General features: G+C 41.2%; 1 protein-coding gene across 1 annotated transcript in view; it reads right to left on the bottom strand.

Moving 5' to 3' along the window:
• Positions 1 to 19710, bottom strand: part of LOC113023674 (neuronal acetylcholine receptor subunit alpha-7-like) — a 56750-nt gene that overhangs the window by 5426 nt on the left and 31614 nt on the right. The window contains exons 5-7 of the mRNA XM_026169929.2: positions 5033 to 5112; positions 3757 to 3924; positions 487 to 681 (exon numbers count right to left, since the gene is read on the bottom strand). Coding sequence (XP_026025714.1) covers positions 487 to 681; positions 3757 to 3924; positions 5033 to 5112 — 443 coding nt within the window. The remainder of the gene's footprint in view (positions 1 to 486; positions 682 to 3756; positions 3925 to 5032; positions 5113 to 19710) is intronic.

Below are 19710 nucleotides of genomic sequence, written 5' to 3' on the forward strand. Positions count from 1 at the left end.
GCTGTTAAATTGTGACTTGAGAGAACTCAAAATAAATGCAGCTGGTTGTCTTCAAAACAGGTGACAAAAGCTATGAATTTATTTTTGGAATATTTACTATCTTATCCACCGTCAAAGGAGCACTGTCTCATTTCTATTTAGTGCAGCCCTGTCTCACGGAATGGCATTTTGAAACAAGCTGGCATTTTCAGGTCCACATGATTATCTTTGCTGCGTTAACAGTGGTGCTTTTGTTCATCTGCTAAGGAACAGAATTCAAAGCAAATGCTTATTCAAAGCAATAATGTCAGCGCTAGCATAAAGCAAAGACAAATAAATGGGTAAGCAATTGCAGTCTGGTGGGCAGAGATGACCGAAGTAGGGGAGAAAGGCACATTTTTGTCTACATGTATGAATATAATCATGAATCATTGTCCCTCTGCGTGAAACTGTGTATCTGTGTCTTTGTGTGCAAGGATGGCCTGATGTGTATGTGATCCTCTGTACCCAGTGAGATCTTTTCTCCAGAGTCAGCAGGGAGCAGAAAGACCAACAGTGCCAGACCAGAGATGAGCACACAGGGGATGAGCAGGTTTAAGCCATAATAAAGAGTCCTGCGGCGCATAGTGACTGTGAACGTCACATCGGGGTAGGGCTCCTTGCAGCAGTCATAATACAGCTCATTACGCTTTGCTGGTACACCTGGGAGACATATTAAGGGGTAAAAAGGTGTCAGTTTAGAGGTCAAAAACACAGAATTATGAAATAATGGTCCAGTTCTTTCTTCTGCTTGACTGAATATTTTTTTATAAACAGTAAAATAAGCCAATAATGCACATTTCTTCATACTTCATGTATGGCCTTGTTAACAAAAAGGCATTAGTTAAAATGTAAATAAATACAGGCAAAATACTTGTAGAAGTATAATGTTTTACATTTTATGGAAAGCCAACTTGTACTTTTTATAGAAGATGTTGGAAACTTATGAATATGATAATAGTACTTTTTTCTTCTTCTTTCAATTTCTGTATTTCATAAATTTGTAGACTTTAACCAATCAGATTAATATTATTTTGTCCAGACTGGAATTTAGTTAATCATGTTGGGAAGCAGCTTGCTTTGAAAAAAACAAAAACAAAAGAAAATCAACTTGTGCCTAATAATCTCAAATCCATTCCACCTGTTTGTTTAGCAGGAAGTTATAATCAGTATAAAGAATTGCTCATACAGTAGAGACTGAAATAGAAGTTGCAAGTTCATGGCTTTAAAATGACAGCCATTTGTTGAGAGCAGTAATTGGCTTTTGAATCTGTTTGCTGACCAGCTGGCCATCTTTTCATCCTGTTATTGGAATTTGTTTGATCAAAACCAGCTTGATAACTTTCAAATATAAACTATTAAAATTTATGAATACTTCCACATCTATTTTACAGACAAACAACAGTTCCTGTTCCTTACAGCATATTTGAAAGGCACCTTTTGTACACAGTACTAGTTCAACGTATCAAAACAAGTAAGGGTAGACAAAAAATTAAATGAAAACAGTAAAATGACATTAAAAAGCAGTCACTAAAGTTTATTTTATGTTCAAGTTCATTTCATGGTGACTAAAAAGTGAAAATATAGAATATATATCTGAACAGTAACTCTGTTTTTGTAAAAAACAAATAAACAAAAACTAAAAGGAGCGTGTATTTATCTTTAGCTGTAATTTAAATAGTTTCAAATAAAATTATCTTTGGAGATTGTGGAAAGTTAGCTGTAGCTGCAATGCATTGTGCCATGATCATTGGTTGTATTATATGCCGAGCAAGAGTAAAGGACTGCCACAAAATGTTAAAACCTGCAAATGTTAGTAAATGCTTCAGATTACCCAGCTACATCTCCAAAAAGCAGTCATCTGCCATGTTCAACACTATAGTTTTATCTTTGTTGTTGGCATAGATATATTTTGATTTTTAAAAGGTCAGTAACAGAAATCAACATCACATTGGCCTGGCCATAGTCAGAAAAACTACAAGTACAAGAACAATTGTATAGCTAAATGATCAGTAACAATAGCAGATCTATTTCATATGTATAATCATTTTAAGGTGGAATGCAGACAATGTTAGCTTGTCCTCTGGATTAATATCATCAATCAAGGACCTCTGTGTGAGTATGTGTGACTGCCAGGCAGTCATGTGTAGCTTACAATCAACAATCAGTGATGAATAAAAGTCAACCCACAAGAGTGCTGCCTGTGTATGGTTTACCCAGCATTATACCCCTCTAATAGCAATTAATTGATTGTGAAAATGACACAATCAACAATACAGTCAAAATGCACAACTTTTTTCAAGTCAGTAACAGAAAACACTTGATATTATCACTGCGTGTGTGAGCCTTACTTCCTATAGGAATTCAGTTTAAATTGATTGCTCGGATTCAATTTCATTTCATTTAAAACTCTTGTCACCCGCTTGCCGAAGAGAAATAGCCTTTGTTAGTTTCTATTAATTTGATGGATTGTAGACCTGCAGATGCATTTACCAGATCTTGTGTGTGTGTGTGTGTGTGTGTGTGTGTGTGTGTGTGTGTGTGTGTGTGTGTGTGTGTGTGTGTGTGTGTGTGTGTGTGTGTGCGTGCGCGTGTGCGTGCGCTCACTTGTATGGGGTCATGTCCTCCATTCCCTTTAGGGACTTTAACCTGACAGAACACTAACCCATGGGAACGTGTGTCACCCTAGAGACTTAAAAGTGCAGTCCTGAAGGGTCCAGACTGCTTTTTGGGGATAAGAGTTGGTTTTAGGGTAAAGGTTATAAATAGGTGAAGGGTGGGGGTGAGGCATTCAGTTGTGATAGTTCAGATTAGGTTAATGGGCTCAGGAATGGCTTAATTTAATGAGTTACCCCCTGAGACAGTGAAACAATGCGTGTCTGCTTGCTTTTGAGTGTGTGTTTGCACTCTTGCATGAACATGGGCATGTTCTAAGGCACCAGGACAGTGTGTGTTCTTGGCCAGCTAGCTGCCTGGCTGTGCCTGAATTAAGTGAACCATCCCTAGGCCAGCTGTCACCACACACACTCACAACCCCCCATCTATTCCCCCAGCCAGCTGGGTGCACCAACTCTGTGTGTTAGTCAGTTTGTGTCTGGAAATTATTCCATTGGCCTCCGATTAACACCCAAACCTGGATGAGTTCTTTATTTCCATATGGAGACACAAGCAGTGGAATATATACGGTAAAAATATTGATAGGATGAGGGATAAAGTTAGGAGGATGATTTTAAACGGCACTTTGATGGGCAACTTTCCATGTTTTTTGATATGCTTTATCCATTTGAGTCATCAACCCTAACCCTAACTGTAGGCAAAATGCTGGAGTCATTTCCTAGATGCTTCTGAAAGGCTTGAAGGTATGAACTGAGAGAGTTCTTTTTAACTACTTCTGATGGATTTTATTTTTAGCTTTGCTAGCCTACCTGTTGTGATCAGTATTTGAAATTAGCATCACCTGTATTGTACAGAAATGCTGTCAGAAACAGAATTTGTTGAAGATTTATTTAGTACTATAGTAAATAGAAGCTGCATTATTCACACCATCTAAAGACCCCTTCGTTGTGGACTGATTGACTAAGAGAGTGGCATCTTACAAAGAAAGAAACACAGCTGAAACACCTGCTGTGTGTGACACTGATTGGATGTTTCACATAGTTAATGCTGAATCTCAGTGAGAGTCTTATCAGGGTCTTTCTTATTCAGCATCTATGCATGACATTTTGTTTTCGTTCTTACCAACAAGGTCCCACTCCCCATTGGGTATATATGTAGAGACATCGACTTCCATCATCTGGAGATCCAGCAACCAACCATTGTGGGTCCAGGAACCAAATTTCAGGTCACACTTCTGAATATCAAACGGGAACCACCGAACGTCGATGTAGCAGGTACTCTTCAAGATACCTGCAGATAAATTACTTTTAGAAACCAATCAGTTTTTTTATGTAAATATTTATTTTTAAAATAATAAAAAGTTACTTCTACATGACAATTTTTACTTAAACATACTTTAAATAAATGCTTCTCTGATACTAAAATCTAGTATATTCCAAGCCATTTATTATAGGCACTGATATCCTTTTAGAATACAAATAAACATCAGCTTTGCGATTCAAAAAATACTGATCTAGAAACAGATCAAGAGCTTTAGTTAGTGTTATATCAAACATTAGATGGGGTGGGGGGGTGGGGGGGGGGGGGGAGTATTTGAGTTCAGTGGCCATGGCATCTTTGCTGATGCCAGGCAGGGTAGTTTGAGTGAGTCTGAAATTGCTGATCTCCTGAGATTTTCACCAGAACAATCTCCAGAGTTTACAAAATTTGCTCAGTGAGCAGCAGTTCTGCAAACAGAAAAGTGCATGTAAAAGACTAAAAGAGAATGGTGACACTAGTTAAAGCTGACAGAAAGATGATGGTAAGCCCTTTAGAAAGCATAATAAGTGGAAGACCATGACGCGCTCTTCTCCTGTCAGCCAAGAAGACAATGCTGAGGCCAGAGCTAGCTTGTGTTAATAATCCAAGTTGGTTGTAGTGGTATAACAGTTTTCTCTGCAAACTTGAACTTGTATGTCTGCATGCTATAGTCTGAATATTTTTGCTGACCATATATTTCTTATACCCATAATTTACCATCTTCCAATGGCTGTTGCAGTAAAACAATGCAAGACAGCAATCCAATTCTGTCTTTGTGAACAAGAAAGTGAGTTCAGTGATCTTCCATGGCCCCCCGAGTCACTAGATCTATATCAAATGGAACAACTTTGGTATGTGGAGGAAGTGGAAACAGTCTCTAATGTTCAGTGATTGTAAAATGACATTGTCTTGGGAATCTGAATAGAGATTGTTCACCAGAACAGTGAGGTGAGAATGAGAAGGGTGTTGATGGCAGTGATAACAGTAATGATGATGTTGAGATAATGATGTCCCTAAGATGATGACAATTTGGATTTAGCATGTTGGGAGTAGTGTGGGACGGTAGTGTAAGAATATAGAAATATCTGGGATGTCTCACCTGGTGGAATGTACTGACAAGCTCCTGAAGCATTGACCAGCACATTTGTATGGAACGTGGCATCAAACCTCTCATCAGCACTATAGGGGGACAAGAGTAGTTAAATGGGGCATTTTATCATAACAATTAAATGGAAGAGAAAAACACACAGAAAGAAGAGAATAGAAGTTATTAAGCTGAGTCAGAGTCAACTACAAAAGTAAAGATAGACAAAAAAACATCAAGTGGTAAATGAAGGTGACAGAAGGCAGAGACAAGGGGGATTAGTGAAGATCCAGACAGAGTGTGTTTAATTTTGCTCATCATGTTAAATAAACACGGTCGTCTGTTACCAAGACGTCCTTCAAGCAGACCAGGGATTATCTATTTCGCATGCTCAAAATCTCTGGAACACAAAAACTGATTAATGTTTCTTTCAGAGAGTAAAAATAACCAGAAGAGTATCTGAGAAGTCAGTTGAAGAATACTTTTGCTTTGTTAGGCTGATTTGATTGTGTCATGCTGAAATTGTATCTATTGAGCTTCTGACAACACACATGCTAATAATAAAGTCTTCTACACTGACAGTTTAATATACCAACAACTAATTAACATCTAACAGTCAAATTAAACCATGCCACTGTTAGATAGTGAGCTACCACTGACTCATATTATGTTGAGATTAGTATGTGACATTAACTTCATTCATTGTAGGTGTCTTAACAATTATGGTTGCAATGTGGGATAAAATTAACAATGCCCCAGTCATACAGCTCTACAGACTGGTCAGGACCCATCTGGGAACTGGCAGGTTGCAAGTGGATGATGGAGGTTGATGGAGGGTGTCACTAGGAAAACAGTTGCAGGTGCAGAGACTGGTCAATGACCAGTGGAATAACCATGGAAGTGACAGACTTGTGCAGCTAATCTCTCAGTTGTAGTAAAACTCAAGTGTTACTGTCCCTCAGCTAGTAGTTACCAAGTATTTGAGGTCAAACATGCAAAATCACAGGCAACTGTGAGTAATCAAAGCAATCACTATGACTTTTTGGTGAAGCATGTTCTTTGAAGCCAATTTCACTGTGCGAGCAACAGTGACCTCTATTCATTGTTGTAAAAGTAAGCATGTGAAAAATATAAAAAAGTGTAGCTTTTAATAAATTCTAGACTGAATCTGTGAGTGAATAAGAGTGCGAATGGTTGTCTGTGTCTCTATGTGTTAGCCCTGCGACAGACTGGCGACCTGTCCAGGGTGTACCCCGCCTCTCGCCCTATGACAGCTGGGATATGCTCCAGCGCCCCCCTCGACCCTGGAAAGGATAAGTGGAAGTGAATGGATGGGTAGGGATTAGCTTGAAAAAATCTGTTGACTCATTAAAACACATCTTGATTGAAATATACTTGTCAGATGTCAAAACTTGTCAATGAGGTCATCAAATGGAAAGAACTAAACTAAATTGCCAAGCATCTGAGTATGTTAGCACGGTCATCATGAGTAATTAGCATATAATTTTATCATTTAGCTCAAAGCCTCCTGTGTATAAGTATACCCTATCACGGTTGTAAACACTTTTGAGTTTTGTTTATGCTGGATAATGAGATGGAAAAGAAGGGGAAAAACTACCAAATGGACAAAGCATATGGACTGAAAACAGCCTCCTTGCAAAAGTAATGAACCGGTAAATGGCATACAATTATACCTATTTATCCATGTATTCATAACAAGTATAATATTTAATTCACATATTTCAGTATGCTGTGACCTCTTAAAAAGGAAAACTGAATGAGGTGCACTGGCAACTCAATATATCTCATTTTAAAGGATGAATGAATGTTAATGCAACTCAGACAACAGTTCAAACCGCACTGTTATTTTCCATTAGTAAATATTTACTGCTTGTAGCATGAGACTATATGCAACTGGAGAGTGAGGAACATTTAAACAACATTTCAAATTCTTCTGACAAGCTTTTTGCTTTGTGGGTGGAGTATAGATTTTAGTAAAGTTTTTGGGACTGAATCCAGAAGACGTGTAACAGGACAAAGCTTTAATGGATGCAGATTTATAATGCTACATCCATAATTTATATCTAATCATTTATTTCACTTAAAGGGTGGAAGACAGAGACTGTGAGAATATTTCAGAGTAGCTCTCATCCATTGCCTAGAATAAATGATCTTAGCATTTAGCCTTGTAATGGTATCTGGAATACATCTACCTCACATGGACAAATTAAAGCATTAAAAATTGAAATAAAAACATTTCATTTTTCATTTACTAAACCCTCTCTCAAAATGCCAATATAAATGTTTAATATGAAAGACAATGACTTGAATAATGTACAGCACACAGAGACCCAGGCATTAATGATTCCTTGATGTATAACTTTAACCGCATTTAATTAGATCACATATTAATAAAAGATCACATGAAAACTACAATATGTCTTAAATCCCAATTGACTTTTTATTGAGTTTTTTCTTAATGGGATTCTTCAAAAACTTTACTTTATAGCAATAAATAATTCCAAAAGTGTAATATCCCAGTATTAAAAGTGAAAAAGAAAATGTATAAATCATAAATGGAAGTAAAGTATTACTTAAATTAAATTGGTCATTACTGCACTGTAACTTTAAATATGTTTCTCACATAGCAGTATAGAATATGAAGTCTGGTTTCAATAGTCAGTGGAGAAATGCAATGACACGGTCTGGACTGACATATCATTCTTGTCAAACACTGTTGTAGTGTGTGTCAGCAATTTATCTTTTAGATAACTAGCTATAATATAAAAAAGTAATGCTTCTTTACAGATAAATGGTCTATACTATTTACATGGGAAAAGTAGAAAGCTTAGTCTTTTTGTATTCAAGCTTTCCAGATATCTATAAATGATGAAATATTCAAATCCATGTCTTTGACAGAGAGGAATTGTCATTGTATTCATATTTTATTCATGTGAGGAGATTATTGATTTGTTTATGTGCTGACACAAGCAAATACAAAATTACAACTGTCCCTACTTTCTGGACCTAGTGTTCAAAAATTCTTGACTAAGTCAAAGTCACTAACTTTCTTTAGAAAAAAGAAACAGAAAAAGACTATCCAGGATACAAAAAGTGGTACATTAAAATGCACATTCTCTGAAATAATATCAAAGTCAATCCACTGATCTTTGTCCTAAGGTGTTGTTGTATGAACTACCTTATGATCAAACAGTATCTGATACAAGTCCTGAGCCAGGAATCCTTAATGTCCCACTCAGAGACTCCAATAAGATGAAATTCTTTGAACTGGTTTTTGCTTCATAAGCATAAAAAAATAATCACCCTTTTTGAGAAGTGCAGCTGCATAGGGTTTACCCTTTTTGTTCTCTCAGATAAAAGTCCAACTAAACACCTCTACACCAGTAGAAGGAATATGATCATTGGTATCTTTTCACTTCCTATACTGTCTGCTGCGTCTTCCCCACCAGAGAGGAGACATTCTACATTGCCAGTCAGACTTCATAGTCCCAGACTTACCTTGAGGGTTGAACATGAGCATGGTTGACCTGGGCTTAGACTTTGTAAATCTTAGGGGTTGATGTGAGGCTGATGGGACCAAAGCAAAGATGCTTGATCCAGGTTTTACTCTGACCAGGGTCAGATGAAAGAAAGGTCAAGTGAAGTGTCAACCATGGCTAAAGACTTGGAACTTGTAGCATTTCTGAATATCCACAATCCAGAATATAATCTACTAGAAATGTGCACTTGCATTAGAGTCCACCACTTGGGAAGGAGCGCACTTTACGCTGCCATCATCATCATGCTGTCTGTGATAAAATAAATAAATAAGAATTTATTTTTTGCACAAAGGGCTGAATGGTCTGAAGATTGACTTAAGGTCTATGTATACCATCCATCCATCCATCTTCATCTGCTTTATCCAAGGCCGGGTCGCGGGGGCAGCAGCCTAAGCAGAGAGGCCCAGACCTCCCTCTCCCCAGCCATCTCCTCCAGCTTATCCGGGGGAACACCAAGGCGTTCCCAGGCCAGCTGAGAGATATAATCTCTCCAGCGTGTCCTGGGTCTGCCCCGGGGCCTTCTCCCGGCGGGACATGCCCGGAACACCTCACCCAGGAGGCATCCTTGTCAGATGCCCGAACCACCTCAGCTGGCTCCAGTGTATACCATTGTAGCTTATTGTCAGCTGGCCCAACAGTCCTGATTCCCATGGCTTTCATGTTGTGTTTAAGGGGCATAGTAGTAAAGACAGTAAACATTTGTGACACAAAGTGGGCAGATCCTGACCTAAAAGTATCTTAATTTTGAAAAGATCATTTGATGTGATTCCTTCTGGGAGTGAAGGATACCAATAATTGACATCTGACAAGTTGGTAAATACATTAGATTGTTCCCTATGCAACCAAAACCTGCAATGCCCATTACCTACTAACCCTTAGCAGTGAAGTGGTAAATCTCTCTGACATGGGGGATAGAGGTTTAATGTCGAGATTTGGTGTGGGTGGAATGAGGGTGGTCCTGTCACTTTGAATTTAAAAAAAAATGTGTGTGCTAAAGCCTTGCCACTGCACTGACCTAGTTTCCCATTAGGGATTTGTAAAACTACATCTTCTCATAATTTTAATCTCCTCTCATGCTTGCTTTCTTGATTCATAAAAATAAGAGTAAATGATTTTACTCCAGATTTATGTTGAATCCATGAAGAATGTCATTTACAATCTAGGTCTCTGTCAGGAGCATATTGATCATTATCAGTTATCCCTACTGTAAGCCGCTTAATGTTCTGTATCATCCCTTGTAGACACCCAGAGCTCTTGCTTCCATCCCTCTTTCTCACTCATTCTCTCTCACTCTGTCAGGGTTCCTGGGTCGGTGACCCAGTGTTTTCAGTTCACACTCACTGTTTATCTACTGCCTGTTCCACTTCCTGTTTTATTGTGTTAGCCTTGGTCTGTGTGTATTATGTTCAATCCTCTTCCCATTATCATTAGTTCATTATGTTCAGCTGTGTACTCACCGGTCCCTCATTATCATCATTATCACCAGTCTGTGTATTTAAGCCCTCTGTTCTACCCATTCAGTGTCGGGTCATTGATGATGTTGTTTCTGTCGTGTGTTCCGTCCAGTCAGTCAGTTAGCCAGCCAGCCAGCCTACCAGTCCGCTAAGTCCAGCCAGCCATCCATCCTATCATCTGTTGTCTACATATTCAATAAACCTCGTTCTGCACCACGAGTCCTGCATGTGGGTCATCCCTTCCTCACCTCCGCACACGAGCCCTGACAGAATACCGCGGTAAAGTGAGCCGTCATTTGTGAGCCGCGGTCAAGCCAGCCGCCTCCTATCCGCCGCATAAATTTCCTTGCGCTTTTACACTAGTCTTTACGGTAGCGCCTTTTCGCTTTATATCCTGATTGAAAGCCTAGACTCGCGCACACATGCACGCGCGTGAACAGTCACACGCACGCGCAAACACAAATTACAATGGAACAGCCCAATACAGCCATCGTGACAGTCTGGTTGCATATTCAAAAATTCATTAAAAATCATTCTTAAAAGTTGATGCCAAGCTTTCAACACAATCCTCTTCTCGGACACCTACTTTACCTCTGGGCCAGTTTTTACCCAGATTTACTGTAATATTACTCAGAAATCACAGTAAACTGATATTCAGTGCAATACAGTCAATTATGTTTATTTCAAAAATTCATTAAAAATCATCCTGAGTAGTTGATGTACAACTTTCAACACATCCCTCCTCTGGGACACCTACTGTACCTGTGTGCCAATTTTCATCCAGATTTACTGTAGAATTCCTCAGAAATTAAAGGAAACTTATATTCAATTCAATACAGTCAATACAATAGAATTATGTCAATTTTCAAAAATTCATTAAAAATCATCCTGAGTAGTTGATGTACAACTTTCAACACATCCCCCCTCTGGGACACCTACTGTACCTGTGTGCCAAGTTTCATCCAGATTTACTGTAGAATTCCTCAGAAATTAATGGAAACATTTATTCAATCTAATACAGCCAATGCACTACAATTGCATCAATTTTCAGAAATTCATTAAAAATCATCCTGAGTAGTTGATGTACAACTTTCAACACATCCCTCCTCTGGGACACCTACTGTACCTGTGTGCCAATTTTCATCCAGATTTACTGTAGAATTCCTCAGAAATTAAAGGAAACTTATATTCAATTCAATACAGTCAATACAATAGAATTATGTCAATTTTCAAAAATTCATTAAAAATCATCCTGAGTAGTTGATGTACAACTTTCAACACATCCCCCCTCTGGGACACCTACTGTACCTGTGTGCCAGGTTTCAGCCAGATTTACTGTAGAATTCCTCAGAAATTAATGGGTACTTGTATCCAATGCAGTCGGCCAATACAGTAGAATTATGTCAATTTTCAAAAATTCATTAAAAATCATCCTGAGTAGTTGATGTACAACTTTCAACACATCCCCCCTCTGGGACACCTACTGTACCTGTGTGCCAGGTTTCAGCCCGATTTACTGTAGAATTCCTCAGAAATTAAAGGAAACTTATATTCAATTCAATACAGTCAATACAATAGAATTATGTCAATTTTCAAAAATTCATTAAAAATCATCCTGAGTAGTTGATGTACAACTTTCAACACATCCCTCCTCTGGGACACCTACTGTACCTGTGTGCCAATTTTCATCCAGATTTACTGTAGAATTCCTCAGAAATTAAAGGAAACTTATATTCAATTCAATACAGTCAATACAATAGAATTATGTCAATTTTCAAAAATTCATTAAAAATCATCCTGAGTAGTTGATGTACAACTTTCAACACATCCCCCCTCTGGGACACCTACTGTACCTGTGTGCCAGGTTTCAGCCAGATTTACTGTAGAATTCCTCAGAAATTAAAGGGTACTTGTATCCAATGCAGTCGGCCAATAAACTACAATTATGTCAATTTTCAAAAATTCATTAAAAATCATCCTGAGTAGTTGATGTACAACTTTCAACACATCCCCCCTCTGGGACACCTACTGTACCTGTGTGCCAGGTTTCAGCCAGATTTACTGTAGAATTCCTCAGAAATTAAAGGGTACTTGTATCCAATGCAGTCGGCCAATACAGTAGAATTATGTCAATTTTCAAAAATTCATTAAAAATCATCCTGAGTAGTTGATGTACAACTTTCAACACATCCCCCCTCTGGGACACCTACTGTACCTGTGTGCCAGGTTTCAGCCAGATTTACTGTAGAATTCCTCAGAAATTAATGGGTACTTGTATCCAATGCAGTCGGCCAATACAGTAGAATTATGTCAATTTTCAAAAATTCATTAAAAATCATCCTGAGTAGTTGATGTACAACTTTCAACACATCCCCCCTCTGGGACACCTACTGTACCTGTGTGCCAGGTTTCAGCCAGATTTACTGTAGAATTCCTCAGAAATTAATGGGTACTTGTATCCAATGCAGTCGGCCAATACAGTAGAATTATGTCAATTTTCAAAAATTCATTAAAAATCATCCTGAGTAGTTGATGTACAACTTTCAACACATCCCCCCTCTGGGACACCTACTGTACCTGTGTGCCAGGTTTCAGCCAGATTTACTGTAGAATTCCTCAGAAATTAATGGGTACTTGTATCCAATGCAGTCGGCCAATACACTACAATTATGTCAATTTTCAAAAATTCATGAAAAATCATCCTGAGTAGTTGATGTACAACTTTCAACACATCCCCCCTCTGGGACACCTACTGTACCTGTGTGCCAATTTTCATCCAGATTTACTGTAGAATTCCTCAGAAATTAAAGGAAACTTATATTCAATTCAATACAGTCAATACAATAGAATTATGTCAATTTTCAAAAATTCATTAAAAATCATCCTGAGTAGTTGATGTACAACTTTCAACACATCCCCCCTCTGGGACACCTACTGTACCTGTGTGCCAGGTTTCAGCCAGATTTACTGTAGAATTCCTCAGAAATTAAAGGGTACTTGTATCCAATGCAGTCGGCCAATAAACTACAATTATGTCAATTTTCAAAAATTCATTAAAAATCATCCTGAGTAGTTGATGTACAACTTTCAACACATCCCCCCTCTGGGACACCTACTGTACCTGTGTGCCAGGTTTCAGCCAGATTTACTGTAGAATTCCTCAGAAATTAAAGGGTACTTGTATCCAATGCAGTCGGCCAATACAGTAGAATTATGTCAATTTTCAAAAATTCATTAAAAATCATCCTGAGTAGTTGATGTACAACTTTCAACACATCCCCCCTCTGGGACACCTACTGTACCTGTGTGCCAGGTTTCAGCCAGATTTACTGTAGAATTCCTCAGAAATTAATGGGTACTTGTATCCAATGCAGTCGGCCAATACAGTAGAATTATGTCAATTTTCAAAAATTCATTAAAAATCATCCTGAGTAGTTGATGTACAACTTTCAACACATCCCCCCTCTGGGACACCTACTGTACCTGTGTGCCAAGTTTCATCCAGATTTACTGTAGAATTCCTCAGAAATTAATGGGTACTTGTATCCAATGCAGTCGGCCAATACAGTAGAATTATGTCAATTTTCAAAAATTCATTAAAAATCATCCTGAGTAGTTGATGTACAACTTTCAACACATCCCCCCTCTGGGACACCTACTGTACCTGTGTGCCAGGTTTCAGCCAGATTTACTGTAGAATTCCTCAGAAATTAATGGGTACTTGTATCCAATGCAGTCGGCCAATACACTACAATTATGTCAATTTTCAAAAATTCATGAAAAATCATCCTGAGTAGTTGATGTACAACTTTCAACACATCCCCCCTCTGGGACACCTACTGTACCTGTGTGCCAGGTTTCAGCCAGATTTACTGTAGATTTCCTCAGAAATTAAAGGGTACTTGTATCCAATGCAGTCAGCCAATACAATTTAATTATGTCAATTTTCAAAAATTCATGAAAAATCATCCTGAGTAGTTGATGTACAACTTTCAACACATCCCCCCTCTGGGACACCTACTGTACCTGTGTGCCAGGTTTCAGCCAGATTTACTGTAGAATTCCTCAGAAATTAATGGGTACTTGTATCCAATGCAGTCGGCCAATACACTACAATTATGGAAATTTCAGAAATTCATTAAAAATCATCCTGAGTAGTTGAGGTCCAACTTTCAACACATCCCTCCTCCGGGAAACCTGCTGTACGTCTGGGCCAAGTTTCAGCCAGATTTACTGTAATATTCTTCAGAAATTGCAGGGAACTTATGTTCAGTGCAAGAAAGGCTGAAAGACGACCACCACTGAACAAGACACACAAGCTGAAACGTCAAGACTGGGCCAAGAAATATCTCAAGACTGATTTTTCTAAGGTTTTATGGACTGATGAAATGAGAGTGAGTCTTGATGGGCCAGATGGATGGGCCCGTGGCTGGATTGGTAAAGGGCAGATAGCTCCAGTCTGACTCAGACGCCAGCAAGGTGGAGGTGGAGTACTGGTTTGGGCTGGTATCATTAAAGATGAGCTTGTGGGGCCTTTTCGGGTTGAGGATGGAGTCAAGCTCAACTCCCAGTCCTACTGCCAGTTTCTGGAAGACACCTTCTTCAAGCAGTGGTACAGGAAGAAGTCTGCATCCTTCAAGAAAAACATGATTTTCATGCAGGACAATGCTCCATCACACGCGTCCAAGTACTCCACAGCGTGGCTTGCAAGAAAGGGTATAAAAGAAGAAAAACTAATGACATGGCCTCCTTGTTCACCTGATCTGAACCCCATTGAGAACCTGTGGTCCATCATCAAATGTGAGATTTACAAGGAGGGAAAACAGTACACCTCTCTAAACAGTGTCTGGGAGGCTGTGGGTGCTGCTGCACGCAATGTTGATGGTGAACAGATCAAAACACTGACAGAATCCATGGATGGCAGGCTTTTGAGTGTCCTTGCAAAGAAAGGTGGCTATATTGGTCGCTGATTTGTTTTTGTTTTGTTTTTGAATGTCGGCGAGGATTCCGCACGGCACTCCCCTCCATTCACCTCGCGAATCTCCGCTCTCTTCCAAACAAAGTCGACGAATTACTGCTCTTAAACCGGACTAACAAGGACTTTGCACGCTCTGCTGCCCTGTGCTTCACTGAAACCTGGCTCAGTGAGCGAGTCCCAGACGCTGTCTTAAATCTGCCGGGCTTCCAACTTCACCGGGCGGACCGCGAAACAGAGCTCTCAGGGAAAACAAAGGGTGGTGGAGTCTGCTTCTACATTAATGAAGGTTGGTGTACTGATGTCACAGTGTTACAGAAACACTGCAGCCCACACTTGGAAAGTTTTCTCATCAACTGTAAACCTTTTTATTCACCGCGGGAGTTTTCTTCCTTCATGCTGGTCGGAGTTTACATCCCTCCACAGGCCAACGCGAACAACGCACTGTGCGAGCTGGCTGACCAGATTACTACCCTGGAGAGGAAATTCCCGGATTCCTTTACAATTATTCTTGGGGATTTTAACAGAGCAAACCTAAACTACGAACTCCCTAAATACAGACAGCATATAGACTGCCCCACCAGGGACAACATCATACTGGATCACTGCTACACCACTCTAAAAGATGCCTATCGCTCTGTGCCCCGGGCAGCTTTGGGACATTCTGATCACTGCATGGTCCATCTTATTCCAGTTTATAGGCAAAAACTCAAACGTGCCAAGCCTGTAGTCAAAACTGTGAAGAAGTGGACTAACGCAGCAAAGCAGGAACTGCAGGACTGTTTTTGAAGCTGCATCTGAGAACCTAGATGAGCTCACGGACACTGTGACATCATACATCAGTTTCTGTGAAGACGTGTGTGTGCCAACAAAGACCTTTTGCACATACAACAACAATAAACCATGGTTCACTCCTAAACTCCAACATCTTCGCAAGGCCAAGGAGGACGCTTACAGAAGTGGTGACAGGGCCCTGTACAAGCAAGCCAGGAACACACTGACCAAGGAGATCAAAGCAGCTAAAAGGATCTACTCCCAGAAGCTGGAAGAACGGCTCTCAGCCAACGACCCTGCGTCAGTGTGGAGGGGCCTGCAGGAAATCACCAGCTACAGACGCCCCCACCCACTATTGAAGCAAACAAAGACCTGGCCAACGAGTTAAACACTTTCTATTGCAGGTTTGAGACGGACAGACTCCCATGCCCCATCCTCCCCTCCCCAGGGACATTGCTTCAGACATTGACCCCCAACACACCTTCCACCTCTCCCCCCTTCACTCTGCCCCTCCCCAATCAAGACTCAACGACCACCCCCACCCTCCCCAATCCAGACTCAACGACCACCACCACCCTCTCCAACCCAGACTCAACAAACTCCACCACACCTCTCACCCCCCTTTCCTCCTCCCTGAAACTAAGAATACACACTCAGGATGTGAGCCGACTATTCCAGAAACAGAAGCCCAGGAAAGCCCCCGGACCAGATGGCGTCTCACCCTCCTGCCTCAAAACCTGTGCTGAACAGCTGGCTCCCATCTTTACTCGCATCTTCAACAGATCCCTGGAGCTGTGTGAAGTTCCCTCCTGCTTCAAACGCTCCACCATCATCCCTGTTCCCAAGAAACCCACCATCACAGGACTGGATGACTACAGACCTGTCGCCTTGACGTCTGTGGTCATGAAATCCTTCGAACGACTGGTGTTAGCCCATCTGAAAGACATTACAGGCCACCAGCTGGACCCTCTGCAGTTTGCCTACCGGGCAAACAGGTCAGTGGATGATGCAGTGAACACGGGGCTGCATTACATCCTGCAACACCTTGACTGCCCGGGAACTTATGCCAGGGTCCTGTTTGTGGACTTTAGTTCGGCTTTTAACACCATTGTGCCTGAACTTCTTTCCTCCAAACTCTCCCAGCTCAGCGTGTCACCAGCTACCTGTCAGTGGATCACCAGCTTCCTGACAGACAGAAAGCAACAAGTGAGGCTGGGGGAGATCACCTCTGAAACCCGGTCCCTCAGTATTGGTGCCCTCAAGGATGTGTCCTCTCACCACTACTGTTCTCCCTCTACACTAACGACTGCACCTCCAATAACTCTGCTGTCAAACTCCTAAAGTTTGCAGATGACACCACTGTCATTGGCCTCATTCAAGATGGTGATGAGTCTGCATACCGGCAGGAAGTTGAGTGGCTGGTACTCTGGTGCAGTCAGCACAATCTGGAGCTGAACACTCTTAAGACTGTAGAGATGACAGTGGACTTCAGGAGACATCCCTCAACTCTGCTCCCCCTCACCATATCAGACAGCCCTGTGTCGACTGTGAAGATCTTCAAGTTCCTGGGTACAACCATCTCCCAGGACCTGAAGTGGGAGACCAACATCAACTCCATCCTCAAAAAGACCCAGCAGAGGATGTACTTCCTGAGACAACTGGGGAGGTACAGTCTCTCACAGGAGCTGCTGATCCAGTTCTACACTGCGGTCATTGAGTCTGTCCTGTGCTCCTCCATCACAGTCTGGTATGGAGCAGCCACTAAACAGGACAGGAGCAGACTGCAGCGGACTGTACGGGCAGCAGAAAGGATCATCAGCGCCCCCCCTGCCCTCCATCCAGGATCTGTACCTCTCAAGAACCAGGAAACGGGCAGGGAAAATCATCGCAGACCCCTCACACCCTGCACACAGACTTTTTGATCTGCTGCCCTCTGGCAGACGGTACAGAAGCCTGCAGACCAGGACCACCCGACACAGGAACAGTTTCTTTCCCCTCGCCATCTCCCTTCTTAACAGTTGACCTGTCACACTGCTCCCACTGCCAGACTGCAACTGCACCTTATGTACATTTTGTAGTATTCATTCCACCTCATTCATTTCTGTATTTTATGTATATAAGGTTAGATTCGTTATTTATAGTTGGTTTACATAGCTTTGTGTATGTATGTGTAATGTGTATATATAGACACTTGTGTGTGTGTGTGTGTGTGTGTGTGTGTGTGTGTGTGTGTGTGTGTGTGTGTGTGTGTGTGTGTGTGTGTGTGTGTGTGTGTGTGTGTGTGAGATTTACATTGCTGTGCTTGAGAGCCACCATCTACCGGAACCAAATTCCCTGTATTTGTCTGCACATATACAGTGGGGCAAAAAAGTATTTAGTCAGCCACCGATTGTGCAAGTTCCCCCACCTAAAATGATGACAGAGGTCAGTAATTTGCACCAGAGGTACACTTCAACTGTGAGAGACAGAATGTGAAAAAAAAATCCATGAATTCACATGGTAGGATTTGTAAAGAATTTATTGGTAAATCAGGGTGGAAAATAAGTATTTGGTCACCTCAAACAAGGAATATCTCTGGCTCTCACAGACCTGTAACGTCTTCTGTAAGAAGCTTTTCTGTCCCCCACTCGTTACCTGTATGAATGGCACCTGTTTGAACTCATCATCTGTATAAAAGACACCTGTCCACAGCCTCAAACAGTCAGACTCCAAACTCCGCCATGGCCAAGACCAAAGAGCTTTCGAAGGACACCAGGAAAAGTATTGTAGACCTGCACCAGACTGGGAAGAGTGAATCTACAATAGGCAAGCAGCTTGGTGTGAAAAAATCAACTGTGGGAGCAATCATCAGAAAATGGAAGACATACAAGACCACTGATAATCTCCCTCGATCTGGGGCTCCACGCAAGATCTCATCCCGTGGGGTCAAAATGATCATGAGAACGGTGAGCAAAGATCCCAGAACCACACGGGGGGACCTGGTGAATGACCTGCAGAGAGCTGGGACCAAAGTAACAAAGGTCACCATCAGTAACACACTACAACGGCAGGGAATCAAATCCCGCAGTGCCAGACGTGTTCCGCTGCTGAAGCCAGTGCATGTCCAGGCCCGTCTGAAGTTTGCCAGAGAGCACATGGATGATACAGCAGAGGATTGGGAGAATGTCATGTGGTCAGATGAAACCAAAGTAGAACTTTTTGGTATAAACTCAACTCGTCGTGTTTGGAGGAAGAAGAATACTGAGTTGCATCCCAAGAACACCATACCTACTGTGAAGCATGGGGGTGGAAACATCATGCTATGGGGCTGTTTTTCTGCCAAGGGGACAGGACGACTGATCCGTGTTAAGGACAGAATGAATGGGGCCATGTATCGTGAGATTTTGAGCCAAAACCTCCTTCCATCAGTGAGAACTTTGAAGATGAAACGAGGCTGGGTCTTCCAACATGACAATGATCCAAAACACACCGCCCAGGCAACAAAGGCGTGGCTCCGTAAGAAGCATTTGAAAGTCCTGGAGTGGCCTAGCCAGTCTCCAGACCTCAACCCCATAGAAAATCTGTGGCGGGAGTTGAAAGTCCGTGTTGCTCGGCGACAGCCCCAAAACATCACTGCTCTCGAGAAGATCTGCATGGAGGAATGGGCCAAAATACCAGCTACTGTGTGTGCAAACCTGGTAAAGACCTATAGTAAACGTTTGACCTCTGTTATTGCCAACAAAGGTTATGTTACAAAGTATTGAGTTGTATTTTTGTTATTGACCAAATACTTATTTTCCACCCTGATTTACGAAAAAATTCTTTACAAATCCTACCATGTGGATTCATGGATTTTTTTTTTCACATTCTGTCTCTCACAGTTGAAGTGTACCTCTGGTGCAAATTACTGACCTCTGTCATCATTTTAGGTGGGGGAACTTGCACAATCGG

This window comes from Astatotilapia calliptera, chromosome 6 (assembly GCF_964374335.1).
Source record: "Astatotilapia calliptera chromosome 6, fAstCal68.1, whole genome shotgun sequence".
In the NCBI taxonomy this organism is placed as follows: Eukaryota; Metazoa; Chordata; class Actinopteri; order Cichliformes; family Cichlidae; genus Astatotilapia; species Astatotilapia calliptera.